Source organism: Vulpes lagopus, chromosome 19 (genome assembly GCF_018345385.1).
Source record: "Vulpes lagopus strain Blue_001 chromosome 19, ASM1834538v1, whole genome shotgun sequence".
Classification (NCBI taxonomy): domain Eukaryota; kingdom Metazoa; phylum Chordata; class Mammalia; order Carnivora; family Canidae; genus Vulpes; species Vulpes lagopus.
The window spans coordinates 1364004-1388329 of record NC_054842.1 but is presented as its reverse complement, the minus strand read 5'-3'; the positions used below and the strand labels follow the sequence as shown (position 1 = coordinate 1388329).

At 49.8% G+C, this 24326-nt stretch overlaps 1 protein-coding gene across 4 annotated transcripts in view; it reads left to right on the top strand.

The window, feature by feature from the left end:
- The window catches only part of ACSS1 (acyl-CoA synthetase short chain family member 1), a 58951-nt gene that overhangs the window by 20758 nt on the left and 13867 nt on the right, over nt 1-24326 (top strand). For all 4 annotated transcript variants that reach the window (XM_041733763.1, XM_041733762.1, XM_041733765.1 and 1 more), the window contains exons 3-8: nt 6860-7059; nt 13614-13789; nt 14183-14335; nt 17489-17636; nt 18907-19044; nt 24091-24183. In XM_041733763.1, coding sequence (XP_041589697.1) covers nt 6860-7059; nt 13614-13789; nt 14183-14335; nt 17489-17636; nt 18907-19044; nt 24091-24183 — 908 coding nt within the window. The remainder of the gene's footprint in view (nt 1-6859; nt 7060-13613; nt 13790-14182; nt 14336-17488; nt 17637-18906; nt 19045-24090; nt 24184-24326) is intronic.

Genomic DNA, 24326 nt, shown 5'->3' with positions numbered 1-24326 from the left:
GCTCAAGGTCTACTCTAAATAGTAGGCTCTGATCTCTTCTCTGTCACTCAGTCCTTCCATGCAGGTCGGCCCAACCAGATGTGGAGTCATTGCAGGTCAGGCTATTTTCCAAAAGCACTTTCCTAACTTCACATCATAAGCCTGTTCATTTGCTGGGCTTTAGGACTAATGCCTACTATTTGTGGGATAGTTATCCAGCCCAAAGTTCTACATGAGGAGGTCTTTGGCATGTTAGGAGCTGGTGAAAACGGGGGTGCTTTTGTGGAACTGCTAGAAGGCGTCCTTCAGAAGGGGTAGGAAACCTGGAATGTAGTAGTGTCCTGGGGCAGGTGCCTTCGAGAGGGGCTGCACTGTGCCAACTGCAGTTGCCCCAGTGACAGGGCTGCCAGGGAGCACATGCACCTGTGGGGAGAGCCTCAGGAAGTCCAATTGCCGAATTTATAGAGTGCTCCGCCTTAAACCCAGGGTCAGGGGGACCAAGGCCTTGGAAAAGGAGAAAGCTTGGGTGGCATGAAAGGGGTGTGCATTTTGCTACTCTCCTCCTTCCAAACAATTTAAATTTCTATTAGCAATCATTTGTTTATTGAATGCACAATTATTGAGTTAATTAAATAAGTTTTTAAACATTTTTTAACATTTAAATTCAATTTGCCAACATATAACACCCAGTGCACATCCCATCAACAGTTTTGCGAAGGAAACAGGTGACGTAACGTTTAAGGACAGCCTTAATGGGGGTCACAGGCAGCTTTTAGGGTGTTGAGGGCTCATGAGGGTTGGTTCTGCTGTCAAAGGGGCTTGTCCTCTCAGTTCCTTGCTCACTTGGTCAGTAAGTCATGTTGGTAGCTGGAAATCCTCCACAGAGGGGATATTCATACTACAATAATTGGCAAATGCCATAAATCAGGGCTTTTTTTCCCCCCGGGAAAATTGGTTGTTCAACGTTTGGCAGGACCTCCTTTTCTTTTTAGCAGTTTCTCTAAGCTGCTATCAAGAGACCAGGAAACCACTTTGGCCTGAGGCAATTGCACCAAATTCTTGTAGCCTCTGGATTCTCACTGGGTGGCTGCGTCTCCTTGCTTACTTGCCTCTGTGTGCAAATTTGGAATGTTCTGTGGATTCACAGTAAAGTTTGGAAATTGAGCAACCTCTAGCTTGTGTCTGGTTTGAAAGTCTCCATGTGAGCTCTGTTGCCCCAAGTCCTTATGTTTCCCCTGCTGCCCAGTGGGTTTGTGTGGAGCAATGTAGAAGGACCTGCTGGGCCACATGGGATGTGTCAACGTGGAGTGGGACCTGAAAAACATGCAGTGGCTTTTTTTTTTTTAAACTAGGGAAAAGGGAATGTTTTTAGAAAGTTAAAATCTACACCCTGTTCCGGAATCCACCAGGGGAAGGACATCACTTCTGTGGCTTTCCCTGGGAAAGTAAACAAGCCTGGCCGGCTAGTGGGTGAATGTCCTGCCAGGGCACCAGCTGTTTTCTGGGCTGGTGTCCAGGACCAGAGTCTTGTCTAGTGCTGCCAGCCTGGCATCTGGCTCCCTCAGTGTTGTGAGCTGGGCTCTGGGCCTGGAAAGGAAGAACTTTTCTGGAGACAAGACTTGGGTGGGAGGCCAAGTGCTGAGGTCTGAGGGGAAATCAGACATTAATCAGGACAGGACTTTTTTCAAGTCTGATCTAACTTCAATTCCTCAGGGGTTTGTCTAGAGGTCAACTGCATAGGGTTTTGTCAGAGCAGGAGAGAAAGCCTTAGGAGGAGTCGTTCAACCTGAATATGCCTAGTGAGGTGTATTCTTGGGCAGGTGGTCCTCAGTGTGGAGCCAAACATGGAATCATGAGGGGAGAGGCCATGCCCAGCCCCATCCTCTCTCCTGTTCTCCTCCATCCTGATTACAAGAAAGGCTCCGTGTGACTGCTACTTCGATGTGCCCTGCCTGGCCCTCCATGCAAGTCCCGGGGCCTTCCTGCTTTGTTCCGCTTCCTCTTTACTACCCCATCTTCCAGAAGTGGCTTGCTGAAGAAAATACTGAACTGCATAGAAGCAAGATGAGTGGCGCCTTTCAAGTTCTGCATCTAGGTCCTGGAGTTAACCCCTCTTCTGTCAGCACTCAAGCTTGGAGAAAGCAGGGACTCTGAAATGCTTTGTGTCTGTCACAGGCCTTACAGTCACAATATCAACATGATCACATGGGTTTATTTCCCTCATTGGCACAAGAAACTAGGAGAAAAGTAGCTGTGGGTGGTTTATCAGTAGGAGTGGTCCCTCTCATCTGCTGTCAAAGGGGTAGGACATTTTCCTGCCTGTGTGATGCTGCTATGATCGTCAGCCTCGCCCTCTCTGCCTCTCTCAGTGCAGGGAGAAAAAGGTGTCTGTAGAGTGGACAGGTGCTCACGGTGAGAGCACGGGCCTGAGGAGTCCTGCGCCTGCCAGAGTTCTTGTCATTGCTCGCTTATCTGCTATTCCCATTCATTCAACAAATGTTTATCAAGCCTTCTATGAATTAGGCTCAGCTGCAGGCCCTAGGAAGAAGGCAATAACCCCCAAATCCCTGCCCAAGAAGATCTTGTACTTAGCAGAGTAGATATCTGGACAATGAAGGTGGTATTTATTTAATGAAAACTAAGAGCCAGAGTAATTGTAGAAACTGAACAAATCATGTATTCCCAATTTCTTTCTTTCTTTTTTCTTTTTTTTTTAAGATTTTATTTTTTATTCATGAGAGATACAGAGAGACAGAGACACAGGGAGAGAGAGAAGCAGGCTCCTTGCAGGGAGCCCGATGTGGGACTTGATCCCGGGAGACCAGGAGCATGCCCTGAGCTGAAGGCAGGCGCTAGACCGCTGAGCCACCCAGGGATCCTCCAATTTATTTCTTAAATAGAATTCACACACAAACACACATGCACACACGAATGCACACACGGCTTATCTTACTTCCCTGGGCTGTCATTGGGAAATGGCTAGGAGGGAAAGATACTTTTGAACGATAACCATGCAAAAAGTTTTGATTAGAGTACAGATAAATAAATACCAGTGTATATCTTCCTGTCTTTCTTCTGAACCCTTTCCAGCTATGTCCTGTTTTGGACTGAGCAGGGCCAGGGGCCTTTATACTGATGAGACATTGACAAGTGTCTGGTTACAAATACTTGAGGTCAGATTATGTCTTCAGCATTGGAGAAACATTCTTCCCTGCCGATGCTGATAGTTGGCTATAGAAAGTCTTTTCCCTTCACCCAAGGTCAGTCAGCATTTTGTGAAGCATCATTAACACCATGCCAAACTTCTGTATTTGTGTACATTACCTGCATATGTCCATATTGAAAGTCTGGCCCTGAGGAGTCTACAATGCAAACTTAGGTATCTTACTCAGTCCTAGACTAACAAGTGTTACTTTTTTCTTTGCGCTTGAAAATACGACTCTAACCCACTTCAGTAAGATCATTTCTCAGAAAGCTGCAAGTTACCATCCCTTGGGAAGACCCTGTAGGCAGGAGGAAGCCAATATTTCCTGTAGTGACAGCCCAAAGCACTAGTCTCCAAGTGGCTGCATTATCTTTTTGATACAGAAATAGTAGCGTTTCAGTTTGTGGGAGTTTTTTTTTTTGTGGGGAGTCACTGAGAAGTCACAAGTATCCAAGAACATGCTTTTGAACAGTTTTTGATTATGTGGAATGATAGGATTGCTCAAATAACATTTATTTTTCAATGAGTTGAAGACCTAGGTTTGCTGACCATATTTTCCAATGGCAAAAGTGTGGAGGAATCAATGTGTTCTTAATTTACATTATTAAATGTACAGTTGAGGTCAAGGGCCTGGGTACCCATATCCTGCTCTAGACAAACACCATGGGGATGTGGGGGCACATTTAGTAACGCATAGAATAAGTGGGGTCACGGATGGCTGGATGAGAGAACTGGGAGAAGAAAGGCTTCTTGGGGTGTGACGGGGTCTTGAGAAATTCGAAGGGCTGTCATTGAATGATAAATTTGATTTATCCAGCTTTAAAGGACTGAGCTAGGGCTAAAATGACAAAGCAAGAGTCAGCCCTGTGAGGTGGTGACTTTCAGCAGTATGATGCTTAAGTAGAGGTTGGACCACTGTGGGCAAGAGTGTGGCAACAAGATTTCTTGGCCTTAAGGGAGACTGCACGACCTGACCCTCAAGGAGCCCTTTGATTTTGAGGTTTATGGCTTTGGCAGAGTGGATAGCAAGGGGAGTCTGCTTGGAGATTTACCCAGATCAAATTCTTTATCAGAAATCACTCCACTGCATGTAGCAGCAAGAGTATGGGACCCACTGGACACAGCTCCAGGTCCAGCCCATGCGGACACCTCTCGATCCTCCAGGGAACTCATGGGCTGCCTCAGCTTGGTTGCCAGACTCTGCTCCAGGGCAGTTGCTCAACTGCCCTACAGTAGTGGGGCAAATACTGCCACTGTGGGGAAAATCACCATTCCTTCCCCACTGCTCCTTTGCTACTCCTCACTGCAGCCAACCTGTCCAGAAAGTTCTCCCTGCTGCCCTCAACACCAAGCCGAGGTGATAAATCCTCTTCACACTTTTGTGCATGTGCCTTCATTTCTGTAGCTGGAGCTGTGGCCCTGGAGGATATGTTCCCTCTCATCCCCATGGTGTCTGGAAGGGAATCTTTAACATCTTAGGAACCTACCAGTCAGCTACGTGATTTTAGAAATGATTTTTATAATTTTAGAAAATGATGACAAAGAGATCTGTTGGGAAAGATAATACCTACTGAATGTTTGGCAGGGTCTTGGGTAGGTGATGCTTCTCCTGAACATTTGAGACAGGTACACGAGATGCATGGCACCTGCTGTCTCAGATGATCACATGGCTGTCGAGAAAGGCCAGCTGCCACATTTAGTGCAGCTACTATAGAAAACTCACCCGGGATGCTCTGTCTAGACAGTTCGTGTTTGTTCCTTGGCTTCTGACGGCTGCCTTTGGTCTAAGAATAAGCACTGCATCCCGTCGCGCTGAGCAACACACCTTCAAGCCTCCATCTCCCAGGACACTGCCCGGAGGCTTACATCCTTACATCTCCTGCTGCGTCCTCAGTGCGTCGTAGGCTGCCCCAGCCGCCTTCCCTGGGGTGCTGCGAGTGTTTCTGGGCTCTGAGTTCTGGGGACTTCGGTGCTGGGGCTGCGCTCTTCTCCCTGCACTCAGGACGCGGTGCGTGGGGGACCAGCGGGCGTCTGAAAGCTTTGAGGAGCAGGGGACGCCCCGCAGGAGAGGCGCGCTGCAGCGGCGTGCGGGAGAGCGGGGCCAGGTGCAGGCCGGCCTTGCGCCCGGTTTCCACAGGTCTCCTCGCAGGGCGCTCGGGGCGGGGGCACTGGCCCCGCGAAGTGTCCGCCGAGCGGGCAGGGCTGAGCCCACCCCGCCGGGGCCTCCGGGCCGTCCCCTGGAGCGCGCCGGCGCACACCTGGGGTTCGCGAGGAGCCGGGCGGGGCGGGCGGGGCGGTCAGGCCGCGCGGGTGCACGAGCCGGGCCCCTCCGCTCGGCCCCCGTGGTCGGGCTTCCCACGGCAGTTCCGTCGATGGATAACAAATCAGGCTCAAACTGCGGCAAACAAGGTACAACGACTGGTTGCCGGCACAGCCCCGGGTCAGCCGTGGGGACGCGCCACCCGGCGCCGCGCTCCCCGGGGCGCCCGCCCTCGCGCCGGCTCTGCTCGGGGCGCGGGGCCGCCGTGGACCGTCGTTGGCTCCGATTGGGCTGGGCTGGGTCACGTGCCCATGCGGGAGCCAATCCGCTTCCCCGGTCGGGAGGCGGGAGTGGAGGAGGCGCACGGGGACCGGAGAGGCGGGGCGGGCGGGCCTGGGGCGTGGCCGTGCGGCCCCCGCCGCCCCCCGCCGCGCCCCCGCCGCGCCCCCGCCGCGCCCCCCGCCGCGCCCCCCGCCGCTCCCCGCCGCCCCCCGCCGCGCCCCCCGCCGCGCCCCCCGCCGCTCCCCGCCGCCCCCCGCCGCGCCCCCGCCGCCCCCCGCCGCCCCCCGCCGCGCCCCCCGCCGCGCCCCCCGCCGCTCCCCGCCGCCCCCCGCCGCGCCCCCCGCCGCGCCCCCCGCCGCTCCCCGCCGCCCCCCGCCGCGCCCCCGCCGCCCCCCGCCGCCCCCCGCCGCGCCCCCCGCCGCGCCCCCCGCCGCGCCCCCGCCGCCCCCCGCCGCGCCCCCGCCGCCCCCGCCGCCCCCCGCCGCGCCCCCCGCCGCGCCCCCGCCGCTCCCCGCCGCCCCCCCGCCGCGCCCCCCGCCGCGCCCCCGCCGCCCCCGCCGCCCCCCGCCGCCCCCCGCCGCGCCCCCGCCGCCCCCCGCCGCCCCCCGCCGCCCCCCGCCGCGCCCCCGCCGCCCCCCGCCGTGGGGACCGTGGTGGCCGCGCAGCGGGTCCTCGCTCTGGCTCACTGGCCGCACGGACACAAGCCAGGACCCCGCAGCCGCAGCCTCCTTGGTGCCCCTGGCTTGCGCTGGCTCAGAAAACTGGGGTCTTACCTGCCCGCGACCCCTCCCTCCCCGCTTGACTTTCTGCGTCGGGGTCTTAGGAGGTCACTCTTGGGGGCGGCCACTTCCAGGAGTCTGAGGGCTGTGATGACTGAGGCTTCGGACTCGTGTCCCGAGAAGCCTGGCCGGGTACCAAAGTAGGGTGGCCCTGAATCTGTCACTGCCAGCCTGCGACCGTGAGAACAGCACTTTCCGGAAAAGAACTCGCCTTGCAGCAAGCACTTGAGCGCCTGCTTCATTCCAGCCCTGGCTGGGTACAGACAGTACCTGTGTTCGCAGAATCACGCCGCCTTGAGCCGCTCTGCGTTTCGGCCCTCTCCATCTCTGACAGCCTCTTTCCTTACACTTCAGGGAGCTGCTGGAGACCACGTGCCGCCTGGCCAACACGCTGAAGAGACATGGAGTCCGTCGAGGGGACCGTGTGGCCATCTACATGCCTGTGTCCCCACTGGCGGTGGCTGCAATGCTGGCCTGTGCCAGGATTGGAGCCGTCCACACCGTTGTCTTTGCTGGCTTCAGTGCAGAGTCCTTGGCTGGGAGGATCAATGATGGTGAGCCTTTGGGAGGGAGGGAGAAACCTGGAGGCCCCTGTCCTTTGTTCCTTGGGCCTGGCCATCAGGGATTTAGAGTGGAGACAGACATTAATACAGATCACACAGACAAATGACAGATACCACCAGGGACAGGGGCATGGCTGAATGAGCATTTGTTCTGTGAACTGAGATTTTTATTTTTTTATTTTTTTATTTTTATTTTTTTTGGTGAACTGACTGAGATCTGATGGCACTGGATTAACTAGGTGAAGAAGGAAAGGAAGATTCCAGGTGGACGGAACAGCATAGGTGCCAGCTGATTGGTGGGAGGAGGCTGGCATGGCTGTGGTGGAGGGAAGAAATGTGCGGGAGGAGATGAGGCTGGAATGTATGGGGAAGGTCTCACAGGTCAACAGCTAGAAGCCTTCCATCATGAGGAAGGGTGGGGTGGACCATTCCTGGAGGCCTGGAGTCAGGTATGGGGGCTTATGGTGCATCCTTATGGATTTCTGTCTGCAGGTACGTGAGAATTTCCTGGACAGTGTCCACAACAATATTGTCTCCTTCCTTTCTTTGATATGGGAGGGCTGAGTGTCTAGACGGTGACCCCATGTCTTCGAGGTCTGACCCCTGCTCACTGAGATATTAGAGAGTCCCCTGAGCTGCATCACCAAGAAGGGTGCTTATAGGGGCCATTGGGAGTTTTTTGTGTAGTGAACAGAGCTAAAGGGCAGAGTTCTCCGACCCTGGCTGACCACCTTCTTTCCACTCCCTTTCTATATCTCTCCCTCCACTTTCAAGGGTTGGTGCTGCCACTCATTTCTCTTTCTCTCTCTCTCAACTTTGTAAAACTTACTATGTGTCAGGCACTGTTCTAAGCACTTTGCCAAAGTCATCCCTTTTAACTTAACTAAGCTAGTCTTCGTAAGTATGATAGGAGATAGTACTCTATTTCTCCCTTCCCCCACTTTTTCTGACAGCTATAATCATCTTAAAGTGTATAGTTCAGTGGCATTAAGCACATTCACAATGTTGTGCAGTCATCATCACTGTCTATTCTGGAACTTTCTCATCACTCCAAATGGACATCTCATACCCATTAAGCATGTATTCCCCATTTCCCCCTCCACCTAGCTTCTGGCAACCACCGATTTGCTTTCTATGTGAAGTGGTTTGCATATTCTGGATATTTCATATAAATGAACTCATACAGTATGTGGACTTTTGTATATGACTTTTTTGACTACTTACAATGTATCATTGCTTCATTTCATTTTCTGTAAATAAAATTTTATTGTGTTAGGTATACCATGTTTTGTTTATCCATTCATCTGTTGATAGACATTTGACTTGTTAATACTTCTTGGCTCTTCTGAATAGAGTTGCTGTGAACATTCATGAGAACACTTGCTTTCAATTTTTCATGCATATACTTTGGCTTGGAATTGCTGGCACACACGGTAAATCTATATTTAAGTTAGTGAGAAACTGCAAAACTGTTTTCCCAAGTTGCTCTGTTTTACATTCCCACCAGCAATGTATGATGGGTTACAGTTTCTTTAAATCTTCATCAACGCTTGTTTTCTTTTCTTTTTTTTTTTTTTAGAGATTTTATTTATTCATGAGAGACAGAGAGAGAGAGAGAAAGGCAGAGACACAGGCAGAGGGAGAAGCAGGCTCCATGCAGGGAGCCCAACATGGGACTGCATCCCTGCTCTCCTGGATCACACCCTGGGCTGAAGAGGGCGCTAAACCTCTGAGCCCACCTGGGCTGCCCTCATCAATACTTATTATCTCACTTTTAAAAGATAAGTTAGGGATCCCTGGGTGGCTGGGCGGTTTAGCGCCTGCCTTTTTAAAAAAAAGTTTCTTCTTTAAAAAAAAAAAAAGAAAAAAAGAAAAGAAAAATTATAGCCATTCTAGTAGGTATGAAGTGCTATTTCATTGTGGGCTTGATTTGCCTTTCTAGTGACTAATATTGAGCATCTTTTCATGTGCTTCTCCTTTTGTACGTCTTCTTTGGAGAAATGTCTATCCAAGTAAGTCCTTTGTCCATTTTTAAATTGGTTGTTTGTCTTTTTTGTTGTTGAGTTGTAAGAGTTCTCTCTGTATTCTGGATGCTAGAATTTTATCAGATTTATAATTTGGAATTATCTCTCTCATTCTCTTGTTGTCTTTTCACTCTCTCAGTAGTGTTCTTTGATGCAGAAAAGTTTTTAATGATGAAGTCTGGGTCATCCATTTTTTCTTCTGTTGCTTGTGGTTTTGGAATATGTTGCCAATTCCAGTGTCATGAAGGTTTGTCTCTGTGTTTTCTTCTGAGAATTTCATAGTCTTAAACTTTTTAGGTCTTTGATCCATTTTGAGTTAATTTTTGTATATGGTGTGAGGTTCAACATCATTCTTCTGCCTGTGGGTATCCAGTGGTACCAGCACCATTTGTTGAAGAGCCTGTTACCCTTGGCACTTTGTCAAGACTAATTTGCCATATATGTGAGGGCTTATTTCTGAGTTCTCTATTCCATTCCTATGCTCTGTATATCTGTCCTTGATTTTCATGTGCCAGACCCCTCTTGCATTCCAGGAATAAATCCCACTTGGTCATGATGTGTAATCCTGCTATTATGCTGCTGGATATAGTTTGTTAGCATTTTGTTGAGGATTTTTGCATCAGTGTTCATAAGGGGTATTGGTTTGTAGTTTTTTTTTTTTTTCCTGTGATATGTTTGTCTGGCTTTGGTATCAGGGTAATACTGGTCATGCAGAATTGGTTAGAAAGTGTTTCCTCCTCTGCAGTGTTTGGACAGAGTTTGAGGATTGATGTTAATTTGTCTTTAAATGTTTGGTAGAATTCACCAGTGATACCATCTACTCCTGGGCTTTTCTTCTTTGGGAGGCTACTGTTTTTGAAGATGAGGAAACCAAGGCACAGAACAACCAGTTAAGTGACTTGCCTAAGGTCACATTGCTAGTTACTGACAGAATCAGCACTTGAACCCATTCTGCCATCAGAGTTCATGCTTTTAACATTATGCTAGGCTGATGGTTTCTTCTCTTGATGACATTGGTCATGGTTGCCAAGTTTTTCTGTTAAGATTCTTTAAAACAAGCAAAAGCAGTGGGCCCTGGATATTTAGTAGCTGGGTGCTAGAGCAGATCCCAGAACTTCAGGAACCCTAAACAACAAGGCCACAGAAGGGCAGGGGCCAGGTCAGTGCTGAGGCCCTCAGCAGGGGACACTTCTATAACTTTTCTCTAGAACTTTGCAATTAAGAGGTTCTTACCCACCCTGACAGCCCTCTACATCCAGCTATTCAGATGTCAGTTTCTGGGGACTAGGCTCTGTTGGGACAGGTGTTTACATTCTCTTGGGTCAACAAGGGGAGTGTTTTGGTTTTTTAATACCGTGTAACAAACTACTCTAAAACTTAGTATTTAAAACAATAAATTTTATTGTTATATTTCATGATTCTGTGGGGGTAGGAATCGGATGGGCTTAGTGGGAATGTTTTTTCTCTGCTCCATGATATCTGGGATATAAGCTGGGTTGGCTTGCATGGTTGGAGACTGCCAAGCACCTCTTTTCATCTGGTCTTTTCACATGACTAGCTCGAACAGCCTCAGACAGTCAGACTTATTACATGAGTGGCTTATGGTTCCAAAAGGATGGAAGTAGAAACTGCCAGTTTTCCTAAAGTCTAGGTCCAAAATACACAGTGTCATTTTTGCCATACTCCATTGGTCCAACCAGTCTGATCATTCTAAATTCAAGGGGAGGAGATCAAGACCCTACTTCTCCTTAAGAAGTAGTATGAGACTAGATGAAAGAATTTGCAACTTTTTGATCTGTCACTGGGAGGGGGAGGAGGGGAGTGTGAGCATGGCCACCACGGTCTCATCATGAGCTAGGCAGCCACCTCAGTCAATATGTTCTATTCTAGAGTTTCTGTCCCCTGGTCTGGCTTTCAGTCTCTGACCACTCCTCTTACTTTTATCTTCTCTCTTGCTTTAGGGTGTGTGAGAAGTGAAGAGAGAGGGCAATATGGTGGGGGAGGGTGGAGGGCCAGAGAATGATTCTGAGAGGCTTGGGGGTGGGTGCAAAGAATGGCCCCCACGGATGTCCAAACCCTAATACTCCCAAATCTGGGACTATGTTACCTTAGACGGCAAAAGAGCTTGGTGAGTGGGATGAGCCCTAAAATGGGGGAGATTATCCAGGTGAGCCCTGGATATCTAATTATGTAAGCCCTGGAAAGCAAGGAGCTTTGGCTGGATGCAGAGGACATGTGGCAGAATGAGAGATCAGAGCATGAGAAGGACTTGATCTGCCTTTACTGGCTTTGATGATAAAGGGGGTCACAAGCTAGGGGATGTAGGTGGCTCTAAAGGCTGAGAATGACCCTTGGCTAACAGCAAGGGAAATGAGGAAATGGGGACTTTAGTCCTAAAGTAATATGGAGCTGAGTTCTGCCAACCCTGAATAGCTCGGAAGCAGACTCTTCTCCAGAGCCTCCAGATAAGAGCTCTGCTCCCTCATACCTCGATTTTAAACATGAAACTCCAAGAAAAGAACCCTACCAAGCTCACCTGGACTAGAGAACTGTGCACTAAAATATGGGTTTTTCGAGATCCTAAGTTTGTGGTAATTGGCTATGGGAGCAATAAAAAATGAAGGCAGATGCTAATACCAGCTCAAAAACCAGGTTGGTAAAATCAGAGCTTCCCAGATAAAGTGTCATGCTGATCTGGCCTGTGCCCTGATGCTGTGCACACACCCTGTACCCATCACCCAGCTTCAGGGAGAACCACAGAGTGAGACATGCTTCCAAGCACCTCCTAGGAACTAGGTATATACACAGAGGTTCCTGCCCTGGACAACTGCTTGGGTGGAAAGCCTCAGACAAATGAGTGCCAAAAGCTAGGCATGTGCCATGGGAAGCTGCAGAGGACTATAGTCCACAGAATGCAGTTCTAACACGCAGGATGGGCTGGGGCCACTGCTTTCTCCTGGAGGGTCCTGAGCTTTCTTTGTCTCTCATCCCCTTGAGGCTGGGCTCTTTCTACCTGATGAATCATCTCCCTTCCTGCCCCATAGGGAGTTTACCTGGACCAATGTCAGCACCTGGGATGTAAGCCACGATGGTCTCCGACAGACTCTGCCCAGCTGATTTCGTTTCCCCAGGGTGACCGATGGCCAAGGCTGAGGAGCAGAGTGTACAGCTGAGGTCCCCTGGCATACAGAGCTCGATGACACTGCCCTGGGTGCTCCAAGCACTCTAGAGTACGCCTCTGACCCTTAGATGACCCAGCCAAGAGCTTAGAGAATTCTTAGGTGGCCTTTGAGGGCATGTCATCTCTAGGTCCCTTGGGATGAAGAAAGAATGAGTATGTTGCTAGAGGGTACTTTTCCAACTGAAAAGCTGAAGGAGATGGGTACCTCAGTCAGGGCTCCCACAGAAGCAGACCCTGAAATGAAAGGTCAGGGGTAGCCAGTTCATTTGGGAGGTGGTCCTGGGAACTGCTATACGGTGGTGGGGAGTGGGGCTGGGCAAGGGGAATCCACCAGACCAGCTTCCACAGATGGTTCCTGGAGCTCAGTCCTCCAGGGAACCCTGGGGGTGATGGAGACACATGTGTCAGGATAGGCTCCTGGGGTGGGGGGAGTGGGGTTGTTTACATTCCAACCCTTGACTCATTGTGGAGGGCTGCTGGGGCTGGGCATTCCATCACTTCTGCCTGTGACTTTGGAAGAAGTCCTTGGTGAAGAGTGATAAAAGCTCTGAGGCTGTGTGTGGAGCCCTGCCAGTCACTACTGTACCTGGGTGTTTGTTCCGGGCTCTTCCTTATGGGCCAGTTATAGAACAGTCCACTGCAGCCTTGATTCCTCTGGGTCATCCCAGGTTGGGGCACAATATGGAGGATCATTCCTTTTTATTTTATTTTTTTAAGATTTAATTTATTTATCACACACACACACACACACACACACACACACACACACACAGAGGCAGAGACACACACAGGGCAGAGACAGACCGAGGGAGAAGCAGGCTTCCTGCGGGGAGTCCGACGCAGGACTCGATCCCAGGACCCTGGGATCACCACCTGAACTGAAGGCAGACACTGAAGTGCTGAGCCACCCAGGCATCCCGTGGAGGGTCCTTCCTTTGCCTATGGTTCTGAGGCCCAGTTTGCGTCTGTACTCAGTTCCCTGTTCAGGTCCTCACCGTCAGTTAGCTGTGGGAGCTTGGGCCTCCCCAGCCTTGTCCTGGGCCTGGCCAAGCCTTGCCTGGTCATTGCAGAGCAGGTGTGGACCTGCAGGGCCTTCTGCTAAAAGCGAGGGTGGGGGCTTGTCACTCCTGGTACCCCCTGGGGGTGTGGCCTCTGTTTTCTGGACACTGAAGCTTCTTGACCCTGCACAGGGCTGGGGCACATGGGACATGTTGGGGCTTGGTCTCAGCATCTTGGTGATGCTCTGCCACCACAGTGGCTGTGGCCGAGGACGGTGTGACGGCCTCTCCTCTGGGAAAGTGCCCAGGGGAGATGTCAGCATACCTGTTTGTCTCCATTAGCCAAGTGCAAGGTGGTCATCACCTTCAACCAAGGACTCCGGGGAGGGCGCGTGGTGGAGCTGAAGAAGATCGTGGATGAAGCCGTGAAGCACTGCCCGACCGTCCAGCATGTCCTGGTGGCTCACAGGACGGACAACAAGGTCCACATGGGGCATCTGGACATCCCTCTCGAGGAGGTGGGTTTGCCTCACTTTGTACAGTTGGAGGAGGAGAGGTAATTATTGGATTAACTGGGTCTGAGTTTTGTCAGACTGTGGTCCTCAACCTGGGTCCTCTAGAGGCGCTCAGGGTTCCCTAGTGGTAACTGATGGACTTACATCGTGGTTGGGAAGATGGAACTCAAATACCACAAACATACTGAGACACTTAATATAACAGAAATGATCAGATCCTTCCTTTTATTTTGTGCTCTCTGCATCTGGAGTTGAACTAGGGTAGGGTAGAGAAGGTGAACTAAACCCAGTCTGCCAGGTCCTGTAGCGGCCAGGTAAGAGGGGTTCTCAGAAAGGGTAAATGGGGGCAGAGGGTAACTGCCTTGGATGGGGCTGTTTATGTCTTCCCCCTTACAGGAGATGGCCAAGGAGGATCCTGTGTGTGCCCCAGAGAGCATGGGCAGTGAGGACATGCTTTTCTTGCTGTACACTTCAGGGAGCACTGGGACGCCCAAGGGACTCGTCCACACCCAGGCAGGCTACCTGCTGTATGCTGCCCTAACACACAAGGTATGCTCCTTGGTGTGTTGGGGTGACAGGTGCTGTGCCTCTTGTGCAGGGCTCTGAGTAGGGAGCCAGAGGCTGGGTGAGGCTAGAACTCCTATTATGACCTGGTGCCCGTCTGTGTGAGGGGCTAATGCATCTCCTAATGCTGTGAGTTGTGGCACTGACACAGTAAGTTGGTGTGGGGACTGAGTTTCTATGCTCATCTAGGTTTCTGGTCTGTAGCTCACTGCTGGCCTTTAGCCCCTCGGCACCGGTATCTCCTCTGAAGGACCTGAGCCCTTCCCCAGGTTGGATGCACAACCTGGTACAGCTGCATTGTGACACATCAGGGCCCAGGACCTTAGGCCTTCCTGGCCCCCTTCCTCCATGAAAAATGTTACAATTATAATTTACAACTCAATTGTGTAGAGATGGATAGGTTGCTTTTACATGTTAAAATGCTTACTGCCACTTAAAAGATCTTTTTTTCCTCTCTTGGTATTAAAAAAAAAGAAAGTAAAACAGTTTGGTACACCCCCACAGGTAATGTGGGGTTTGCTCATTAGGGCCACATTTTAAAAGTAAAATTAGAAAAATATTTATTTTTCTAAGGAAACTTAAGTTCAGTATACGGAAAATAGTGGACTACCCTCTAGAGCCTATAAAGCAGATGGTATGGCATATTTTTATTCTAATAAATGCATTTAAAAATCAGCACTTATTTGAATGTGGGGGAATTGTGGGCGGTTGTGGTTTAATTGGCATCCCTGGTCACTTGGGGAATAGTTTCACTTCCCAGGTAAGATTTGGTTTTAAGATAGAGTTTATGGACCTGACTGTCACAAAGAGCGAAACTCTGCTCTAGCTGGTGCCAGCAGCAAAGGGAACTGACGGGCCAGGTAACCAGCCATCCCAGGTTTATCCAGGAAGGGCTCAGACATTGGTCCTGGGTGGTGCTGTCTTTCCTGCCTTGGCCTCCTTCCTCTGTGCTGACCACATCCCTCCCCAGGGGCTAGAGAGCCTCACAATCCCAGCAAAATCACTGGCCTGGTTGCAGTCCAGGGCCCCATTCTGACGCAGTCACTGTGGCTGGGGGTGGAGGTGGTGCTGATTGACCAGGCATGGTCACATAGGAGGTGAGCTCATGAATGAGTGTGGCAAGCAGCAGGTGCTGGGAGGCACGTAGGCATGCACACTACACATGACATAGTCTGAGTGGCGATGCTCCCATTCCACTGGCCAAGCCACTCATACCCAGGACGAAAAATGTTGAAAGTGAGCCAGAAAGACATATGGTATAGATTCAAGCTGAACAGACAAGGTATTACCTGAACCCAAATCCATATTATAGCAGTTATCTTCTCACTGGATGACCTTGAGCATGCCACAGAACCTTTCTTGACCTCAGTGTTCTCTGGAAAACCCCATCCTTCCTCAGCTCTTGGTGGCAGTGTTGCAAAGATTGACACATCAAGTGAAAATACCTTGGGAAATATAACTACTGAGACCAAATACCAAGAACTTCAACAGAGTAGACCAAAATTGTCCCACTGGTTTACAATGAAGTTAACGTTAGGGAAGCTAAGCTATAATAGGGTTAGAGATTAGTTTTTGTATTGTCAAAGGGTTACCAGGACCCAGTCTACGTGAGCAAAAGAAGTCAGGGTATAGGTGTCTTTTGAATTTCTCATTGCAATAAGAGATTTTTTTTTTTTGAAGCATGAGGAATAGAAACTTTCAGCCTTCTGTAATGCACACATGTAGAGGACATTAGGATTGTGGGTTCTTCAGGGAGAAGGACAGTGGGCTCTGAAAGGATGACGGATGTGAGCAGAGTTTGGAGATGTGCAGAGGGTCAGGGCACTGGCTGCCTGCTGGGCCCTTTGGAGACTGGCTGGCCCCAGGCACTTGCTCCCCTTTCTAGAACTGCGGGGAGAGAAGTCTCTAGCTCCATGAAAGAGTTGGCAATTTGGGTTCAAGATGGACTGAAAATCCTTTCAGTCCCAGAATGCTGTGGAGCTTTGGGTATCGGTGACCCAATTCTCCAGTCAGTGAAAGCACAGTCCTCCCTGAAAGAATCCTCCCTCCTCCGTGGGACACACCTGCACCGGGCCCTGGCTGTCTCAAGATCACTGTGCTGTATGGGAACTCCGGAGAATCTCAGGGTTCATCTTCGTAGCAGGAAACTGGGCCACTCATCCAGAAATTTAAAAGATTTTTTTATTGCAAAATAGAACAATACAGAATAGAAACCAGAAAACCATCCAAATCAAATGTGTGGCTTAATGAATTATTAGAAGGCAAACCCCACTTCAGTCATAGAAGCCCTTCCCTGCCTGTCTGACCACACCCCCTGCCCATATCCTGACTTTGATAGCGTCACTGTCCTGGGTTTCTGCACTTCTAGCTTTGTTGCCCAACATATATCCCCTGATATTATAGCTTACTCTTGCCCACTGATGGTTTTTTGAGAAGTCTTTTAAGCCTTTTTTAACCTGTTGGTCCTCCTCCTCCATCCCTTCCATTTCCTTAAACTTTTTTGTGGCACCTGGCGGTTTGTCCCTCTATCCTCTGTGTTTCTTGCATAGGGCATTTGGATCCAGGGGCGGGTGGGGCTCAGGTTGGACTTTGTGATAAGAATGCAGGAGATATATATATATGGCTCTCAGAAGCTGATGCTGCTTGAAGCGTTTCTTGGTCTTTTTGGCTTTCTTCTTTTGCAATTTTTAAGGGATCTGAAAAGATTGTGGTATAACTTAATGCAGAAAGCTGCCCTTACTTTAGACATACAACGAGATGAGGTTTTACCAGTGGTACACATGTGGCCACCACCTGCATCAGGATGTGGTGTATCTCCAGCTTCTGGAGGCACTGGCAGGGCCCTGGCAGGCAGTCCCTGAGCAGGGCTGGTACAAGCATGACCTCCAGCTTACAGATCCACTTTGCTTGGCAGGGGCTCATGCGGTATACACCTGGGGTCTGGCTTCTTTCACTGTGGTCTGTGAGAGAGTGCTGTGTGTAGCAGTAACTCTGTCTTGTCACTGCTGTGGCTACACTGCCTGGAAGTGCACTTATTCTTTCTGCTCTTGGTGGCCTTAGGAGCAGCTGTGTTTTGCATTTACAGACATGTGGGGACGTGGAGTGACATGCTCCTGATGGCCTCTCCTGTTTCTGCAGCTTGTGTTTGACTACCGGCCAGGTGACGTCTTTGGCTGTGTGGCTGACATTGGCTGGATCACAGGACACAGCTATGTGGTGTACGGACCTCTGTGCAATGGAGCAACCAGCGTCCTTTTTGAGAGCACCCCGGTTTACCCCGATGCTGGTGAGGACTGGGGACCCATAGAGGGTCTCCAGGAGGGAGCTTGAGGAAGGAGGAGATGTTCACAGGAGGGTGGAGTAGAGGCCCTTGCTCTGGTCTGGCTATGGTCCTAGTGGTCCTGTGGCATAGCTGCTGAGCCTTGCCCTACCACGTGGCCTGGGACCAGGGGCAATGTCTGCACTGAGATCAGATGAGCAATAGATGACAGTCTGATTTGTCACTGGAAGGCATCTCAGGACAACCCACTCCTGCATTCCTGTCCTTCTAGCAAACTGGGTACCTTGGGCCATCCCTTTAGAACTGTTCCTCTCATGTCTCTGGCCACCTGATCAGATCCAGCCCTTTTTAAACACCCAGGCCAGCTGCCAACCTCCTGTTATCCCAGACTGAGGGGACTTTCTCCAGCTCTGCTGCCTGTGCCTTCAGGGCCATCTGTCAGAGAGTGTTGCCTGTGGCCTGGAGCAACCTCTATGAGTTGAGATCACTTTGAGGACCCACATCTCACCTTGGCATCTTCCTCCAAGACAGCACAAAACCCTAAATGTTTGCTGTAATGCAGTCAAATGGTGGCGGCCCTGCCAGGAGGCTCTTGCCAGGCATTCCACAGCTTGAACAGTGATGTGTGTGCAACTTCTTTGACACCTCCCCTATGCCTCTCCAGCCTCCTGATGGGCTAGATGCACTCTAGGAAGAATGTATGATCTCATGTACATCACTTCCACCCCTCAAAGCTCAGTTCATTCTGTGTGTAAGAGCCACGGTAGCAAGTTGTGGGGGTTTGTGGGAAACCAGGAGTTTGTGTGTATGCCGGACAATTGCCCTGTGCCCCAGGGCTCACTCAGTGGCAGCTGCCACTGTTCCAGGGGAAGCATTATTATAAATCACCCCCTTAGAGATCATTTAAGTGTGACTGAACACAAGTTCTATGTTAGTGCTACACGGGTTATTTTAAAAATTCACAGTGATATCCCTTTGAACTGATCCTTGCTATATCTTCTGGGATACACCATGTGAATACAAGTGCCTAGAGCCAGGTGAAGGCTGTTTCCAAATGTGCCAGCCTTCCAAATGTGGGGTGTGCTAGGAAATGGTTGCCACAGGGAACTCCCTCTCAGAGGGCTCCGTTCCCATCCCATTGATGGGTATTGGGGTTCCATTTCTGTGAACACAGGTGTTTGCATGTATCCAGTGCCCAGTAACTGTTGACTGATACCTAAATAAGTTAGATAATGTCCGGTGGGCTCAGACTGACTGAACTTGGGCCCTTCTGTAGGTCGATACTGGGAGATGGTGCAGAGATTAAAGATCAATCAGTTCTACGGGGCCCCGACGGCTGTCCGGCTGTTGTTGAAATACGGCGACTCCTGGGTGAAGAAGTATGACCGCTCTTCCCTGAGGACCCTGGGGTCAGGTGAGTGGCCTGCCATGCTGCAGGAGAGGGTGCGTGCCATGTGGCAGAGTCAGTGCAGGCTTGTAGATGGCTTTGATCGTGACAGCTGTGTGGCTGTGTCTGTGGTGAATTCAAACAGTGCCAGACTGCATAGGAAGCAGATGTCCCTGCCCGTAAGAAGCTTCCTGGAGGCCCCAGCTGATAATAGTCTGGGGCACAACATTCTGGATGTTTCTGTGCCTGAATTCTGTGCTTCATCTTTATTATGAAAATCTGGTAAAGTGGCCCCAGTCTTCGTTAGTGGCTGCCTAGGATTGCAGTGTGGGAATTGAGCATGGTTCACAAAGGTGTTTCCCTATGCCGGGTGCCGACTGGTCCCAAGGACTGTAGTAAACACCATTCTGTGTTTGTGTGCTTTTCTGGCTGTAGATATTTCTAAGGCAGAGGGTTGTGAGACCAAAAATTGTCTCCACTTATGATTTTGATAGATGTCGCCAAGTCATACAAAGGCATTTTGGAAAGGTGATGTGGGTTTAGTTCAGATGATATGGGCGGGGTGGAAGGTACCCATGCCTTTTCTCTCTCTTTTTTCCTGATTCATTTCATTTCTGCCCCTACACATGTTGTCAGTAGGGAAAACAAAGGTGGGGAAGCCCTCTGTGCTCCTTGGGTGAATACTTGGATCTGTTTGGTGGTTTTTCACAAAGGAAACATGTAGGGCAGGTGCTACCAGGGATGTGTCTTGCTGCCAAATGGAGCCATGAGGAAGGGAGCTCAGGTCCACATGTACATGTCACTCCTCAGTGACGTTCGTGTGCGGCGCTATAACAGGTCTTAGTGCTCTGGTTCACTCTCTTCCCTTGCCTGCAGTGCCTTGCTGCCCCTCCCCACTTCTGAGGACTCCATCCTTCTTCAGGGCCCTTCTCTGTGCACCTTCTCCGCTGGAGTTCCCTGGCTGCTCTGGACCTCAGGCTCTCTGCTCTCAGACATATCTATATGCTCTTCTGGGATATCTGTTCTCATGCTGACTGTTTCACTGGGTGGTGGGCTCTCCAAGTCCCAGCCATCTGTGTCCTCAGCACCCCAGTGTGGGGCAGTGAGGGTCAGTGAGGGTTGGCTGCTCACCTTGAAGCTGAGTGGCAGGCCCATGAGCAGGAGGCCTAGGTGGTGCACTGAGGGCTCGACACCCAGATGCTGGCATTTCCAGGGCAGATGCTACCCAGCAGTGCTGCCTCCTGCCCAGGATGGCCTGTATCCTTGCCTGGGAGACATGTTTTCAGGTGCCTAGCTCCCCTGTCCTCAGGGTCTGCCTTCTGGTTAGGGTCACCTGGTATCCGGATGACCAAGTACTTTTGAATTTTCCAGGTGGGGTCAGCAGAGTTTGGGGCCCCTTTCTAGATGGTGAGTCTGAGATGCATCTCTTGGCACATTTAAGCTGTGGAGGGTGAAGCCTGCATGTCCTGAAGGGAGCCATGTGGATGGAGAAGACCTTCCCTCCATACCATAGGGGCTGTGATGTGCTCCTGCACTCTGGGCCAGGCAAAGCTTGGGGACGGAGGGCAAGTAGAGAGCCACAGAAATTCAGATCCTCCAGATGCCATCTGCAGGCCACCTGAATGGGCCCAGGAGTTAGGTCAGGATAGGGGTTAAGGGAGGTTTGGTTTTCCAGCTGCACTCACGAGAATCGGCTACTAAGGAAGACTTTCACAAGGACCCCAATGATAAGGCATGTGCTCGGAGTGCTTCAGAAGGAGGTGCCCAGCAGCTGCATTAGAGTGGGGGTGCATGTCCTATCTGAAGCTGTCCCAGCCAGGCATCCCCTCTGCCAGCCAGGCCATAAGTAACCAGATCCACTTGTTCTCTTAGAGCAGAGTGGCACAGCTTGCCACCAGGGAGCACACCTAGAGCCCTCCCTGGACTCTGTATTTTGTTGGTCTTGGAGGCACATTCCTGCCAAATAACCAGCCCCAACTGTAGAGTCCTACAGGGCTTTTCCTGGGGCCTGGCTATCAAGAAGCAGTGCTGACAGGCAGGTAAACAGCCCCTGGCATCTCCTTGCATGGGGGAAACGGAGGAGACCATGAATCAATAAGCTTAGTGCCTTGGCCAGGGCCAGTGTGGTGCTGGTCTCTCACTACGCTTCCACAGCTTGAGCTATCTCCAGGTGGCCGGATTAGTCCTCACAGCACACCAGGATGTGAGAGCATTGACTTCATTTAATCCTACTAGCCGCAGAATCCAGCTTACTACTCAGGACTTTAGCCCCAAGATTTGTGTTAAGATTTATTTTTTAACTTTTTAATTTCATAAGCAACACACAGCTATCCTCTTGTTAGGAAGAAAATTGGAACATGGTCATGAAAGCTGATGTCCCCTGTGAGTGCTGCTCCAGGTGACCCTGCTTGCACCTTCTGAGGCCTTCTGCACAGTTACGTTCCTGGGACAGATACAGCGTGGCTCCAAGATGTCTTTAATTGTGAACATGATCACACTGTGCTATCATCCAAGTGTTTATTTGACCTCAGCAGCATGTAGTTTTCCATATAGCTCTGCTCTGTGGTTTGAGAACTTAATTTTATCCTCGAGTGGTGGTTGCCGTGGGTGTGGTCTGGTAGTGTTGACTATGTGGTTAGAGATCCGGGCTGTTGGAAGTTTTCAGCTTATCTCATGGCTTCTTCTTACCTCCTTGTGGGCGTGGGTGTGGGTGAGTGCAGGGGTAGTGCACACAACACCCAGTGTCCATGTGACCAGCATGGGAGGCCCCCACCAGGTCAGGCCTCCTCTAGTTGCTGCCTCGTGGGTGGTCCTGAGCAAGAGGCAACCGGCATGAGAGTATTTCACTGTTTAAGCAGCAGTATGTCTAAGCTGGCAAGTTCTGGCTGAGTGCCAGCCTTGTATGGCTGTTCCGTTAGGGTAGTAGTTTAGCCATTGGGGTTGCTATAACAAAATACCACTGACTGGGTGGCTTTTTTTTTTTTTTTGATTTAAATTTATTTTTTATTGGTGTTCAATTTGCCGACATATAGAATAACACCCAGTGCTCATCCCGTCAAGTGTCCCCCTCAGTGCCCGTCACCCAGTCACCCACCCCCCCGCCCACCTCCTCTTCCAGCACCCCTAGTTCGTTTCCCAGAGTTAGGAGTCTCTCATATTCTGTCCCCCTTTGTGATATTTCCCACTCATTTTTTCTCCTTTCCCCTTTATTCCCTTTCACTATTTTTTTATATTCCCCAAATGAATGAGACCATATAATGTTTGTCCTCCTCCGATTGACTTATTTCACTCAACATAATACCCTCCAGTTCCATCCACGTCGAAGCAAATGGTGCATATTTGTCATTTCTAATGGCTGAGTAATATTCCATTGTATACATAGACCACATCTTCTTTATCCATTCATTTTTCGACTGGGTGGCTTATAAACAACAGGAACTTCTTTCTCACAGTTGTGGAGGCCTGGAAGTCCCAAGGTCAAGGTGCCAGCATGGTTGCTTTCTGGTGAGGGCCCCCTTCCTGGGTTCATAGATGCCTTCTCTCTGTGTCCTCACATGGTTGAAGGGAGGAGGGAGCTTGGTGTGGTCTGTTTTATAAGAGCACTAATCCCATTCCTCAGGGCTTCATGACCTCCCAAAGGCCTTACCTCCTAATACTATCATGTTTGGGGGTTAGGATTTCAACGTATGAAATCTTAGGGGGACACAGATGTTGAGGTCATGGTAGGTAGACACTGAGAAATTGGGGGGGTAGTCATAGGGTACAAGTGCGTGTGTGTGTGTGTGTGTGTGTGTGTGTGTGTACATATATATGTATACATGTAACAGTTGTTACCTATACATATGGTTGACCTTTGAACAACATGGGTTTGAATTGTGTGGCCTATTTACACATGGATTTTTTTCAATAAATGCAGTGTAGGACTATAAATGTGTTTTATTATTTTCTTAATATTTTCTTATCTTTAGCTTACTTTATTGTAAGAATACAGTATGTAACACATACAACATATAAAATACAGGGTAAGTGGCTATGGTATTGGTGAGGCTTCTGGTCAACAGTAGGTGATTAGTAGTTTAGAGGGGTCAAAGTTATACTCAGAATTTTGACTACATGGGACGCTGGTGCCCCTAACCCCTGTGTGGTCCAACCATTGACTGTATACATGTATATAAAATTACCCAGATCAAGCTGTAGAAATTTCCAGACCCCAGAAGGTCAGTCACCCCCAGTCACAACCACTGTTTGACCACTGTCAGCATAGATTGATTTACTTGTTCTTGAACTTTGTACACATGGGCTCATGTGGTATGTGCCACTCTTGTGCCTATAGGGGCATGACTGTCAGGTCAGCCCTGTGTGTTTGCAGTGGTTTGTGTGTTCTTGTGCTGTATATCACATGAATATACCAGTTTATTTCTCCATTCCCCTCTTGATGGCAGTTTTTAACTGCTGTGATCATCTCTGTATGTGAGCACATACGTATTCTTTTCTGTAGTTTTTTTTTTTTTTTAGTATTTTATTTATTTATTCATGAGAGACACAGAGACACAGGCTCCATGCAGAGAGCCTGATGCGGGACTCGATCCCGGGACTCCAGGATCATGCCCTGGGCCAAATGCAGGTGCTAAACTGCTGAGCCACCCAGGGATCCCCCTTTTCTGTAGGTTTTTAACCAGGAGGGATGCTTTTAATAATAGGATAAATGTAGATTTAGCTTTAGTAGATTCAACCACAGTTTTCTAAGGAGTTGTATCAAGTGTATGCACTTCTTAATATCAAGAGAAACATCCAGTTGCTCCCCAATTGCATATCAAATTATACTCCTGTAGTTTATGTGATAGTTTCTCCTACATTCTTGCCAACTTTTTAATTTTTGACCTGATGGTGAAAATATCTTGCAGTTTGTTTTTGTTGGCAGCCGTAAATGTGATGAATCTCACTGCCTTTTTAGTTTCCTTTTATGTCCTTTAGGGAAGTTACAGAGCTGTTTTCCCTATAAAAACCTATCCTTTTTGGTTTCAGATTTATTGAGATCTATTATATTGTTTTTCCTTTTGTGTGTGATTTCAGTTGGAGAACCAATCAACTTCGAGGCTTGGGAGTGGCTCCACAAAGTGGTGGGGGACGGCAGATGCACGCTGGTGGACACCTGGTGGCAGACAGGTGAGAATCCCTGAGGAGAAGGGGTTCGGGCATGACTTTGGAACCTGGTGCCAGGCTTGCTTGCTGTGCAGACAGCACATGAGGACCTGTGGCTGAGCCTGAGTTTTGGAGGGTCGAGTGTGAGTGAGGCTCTGTGATTGCTA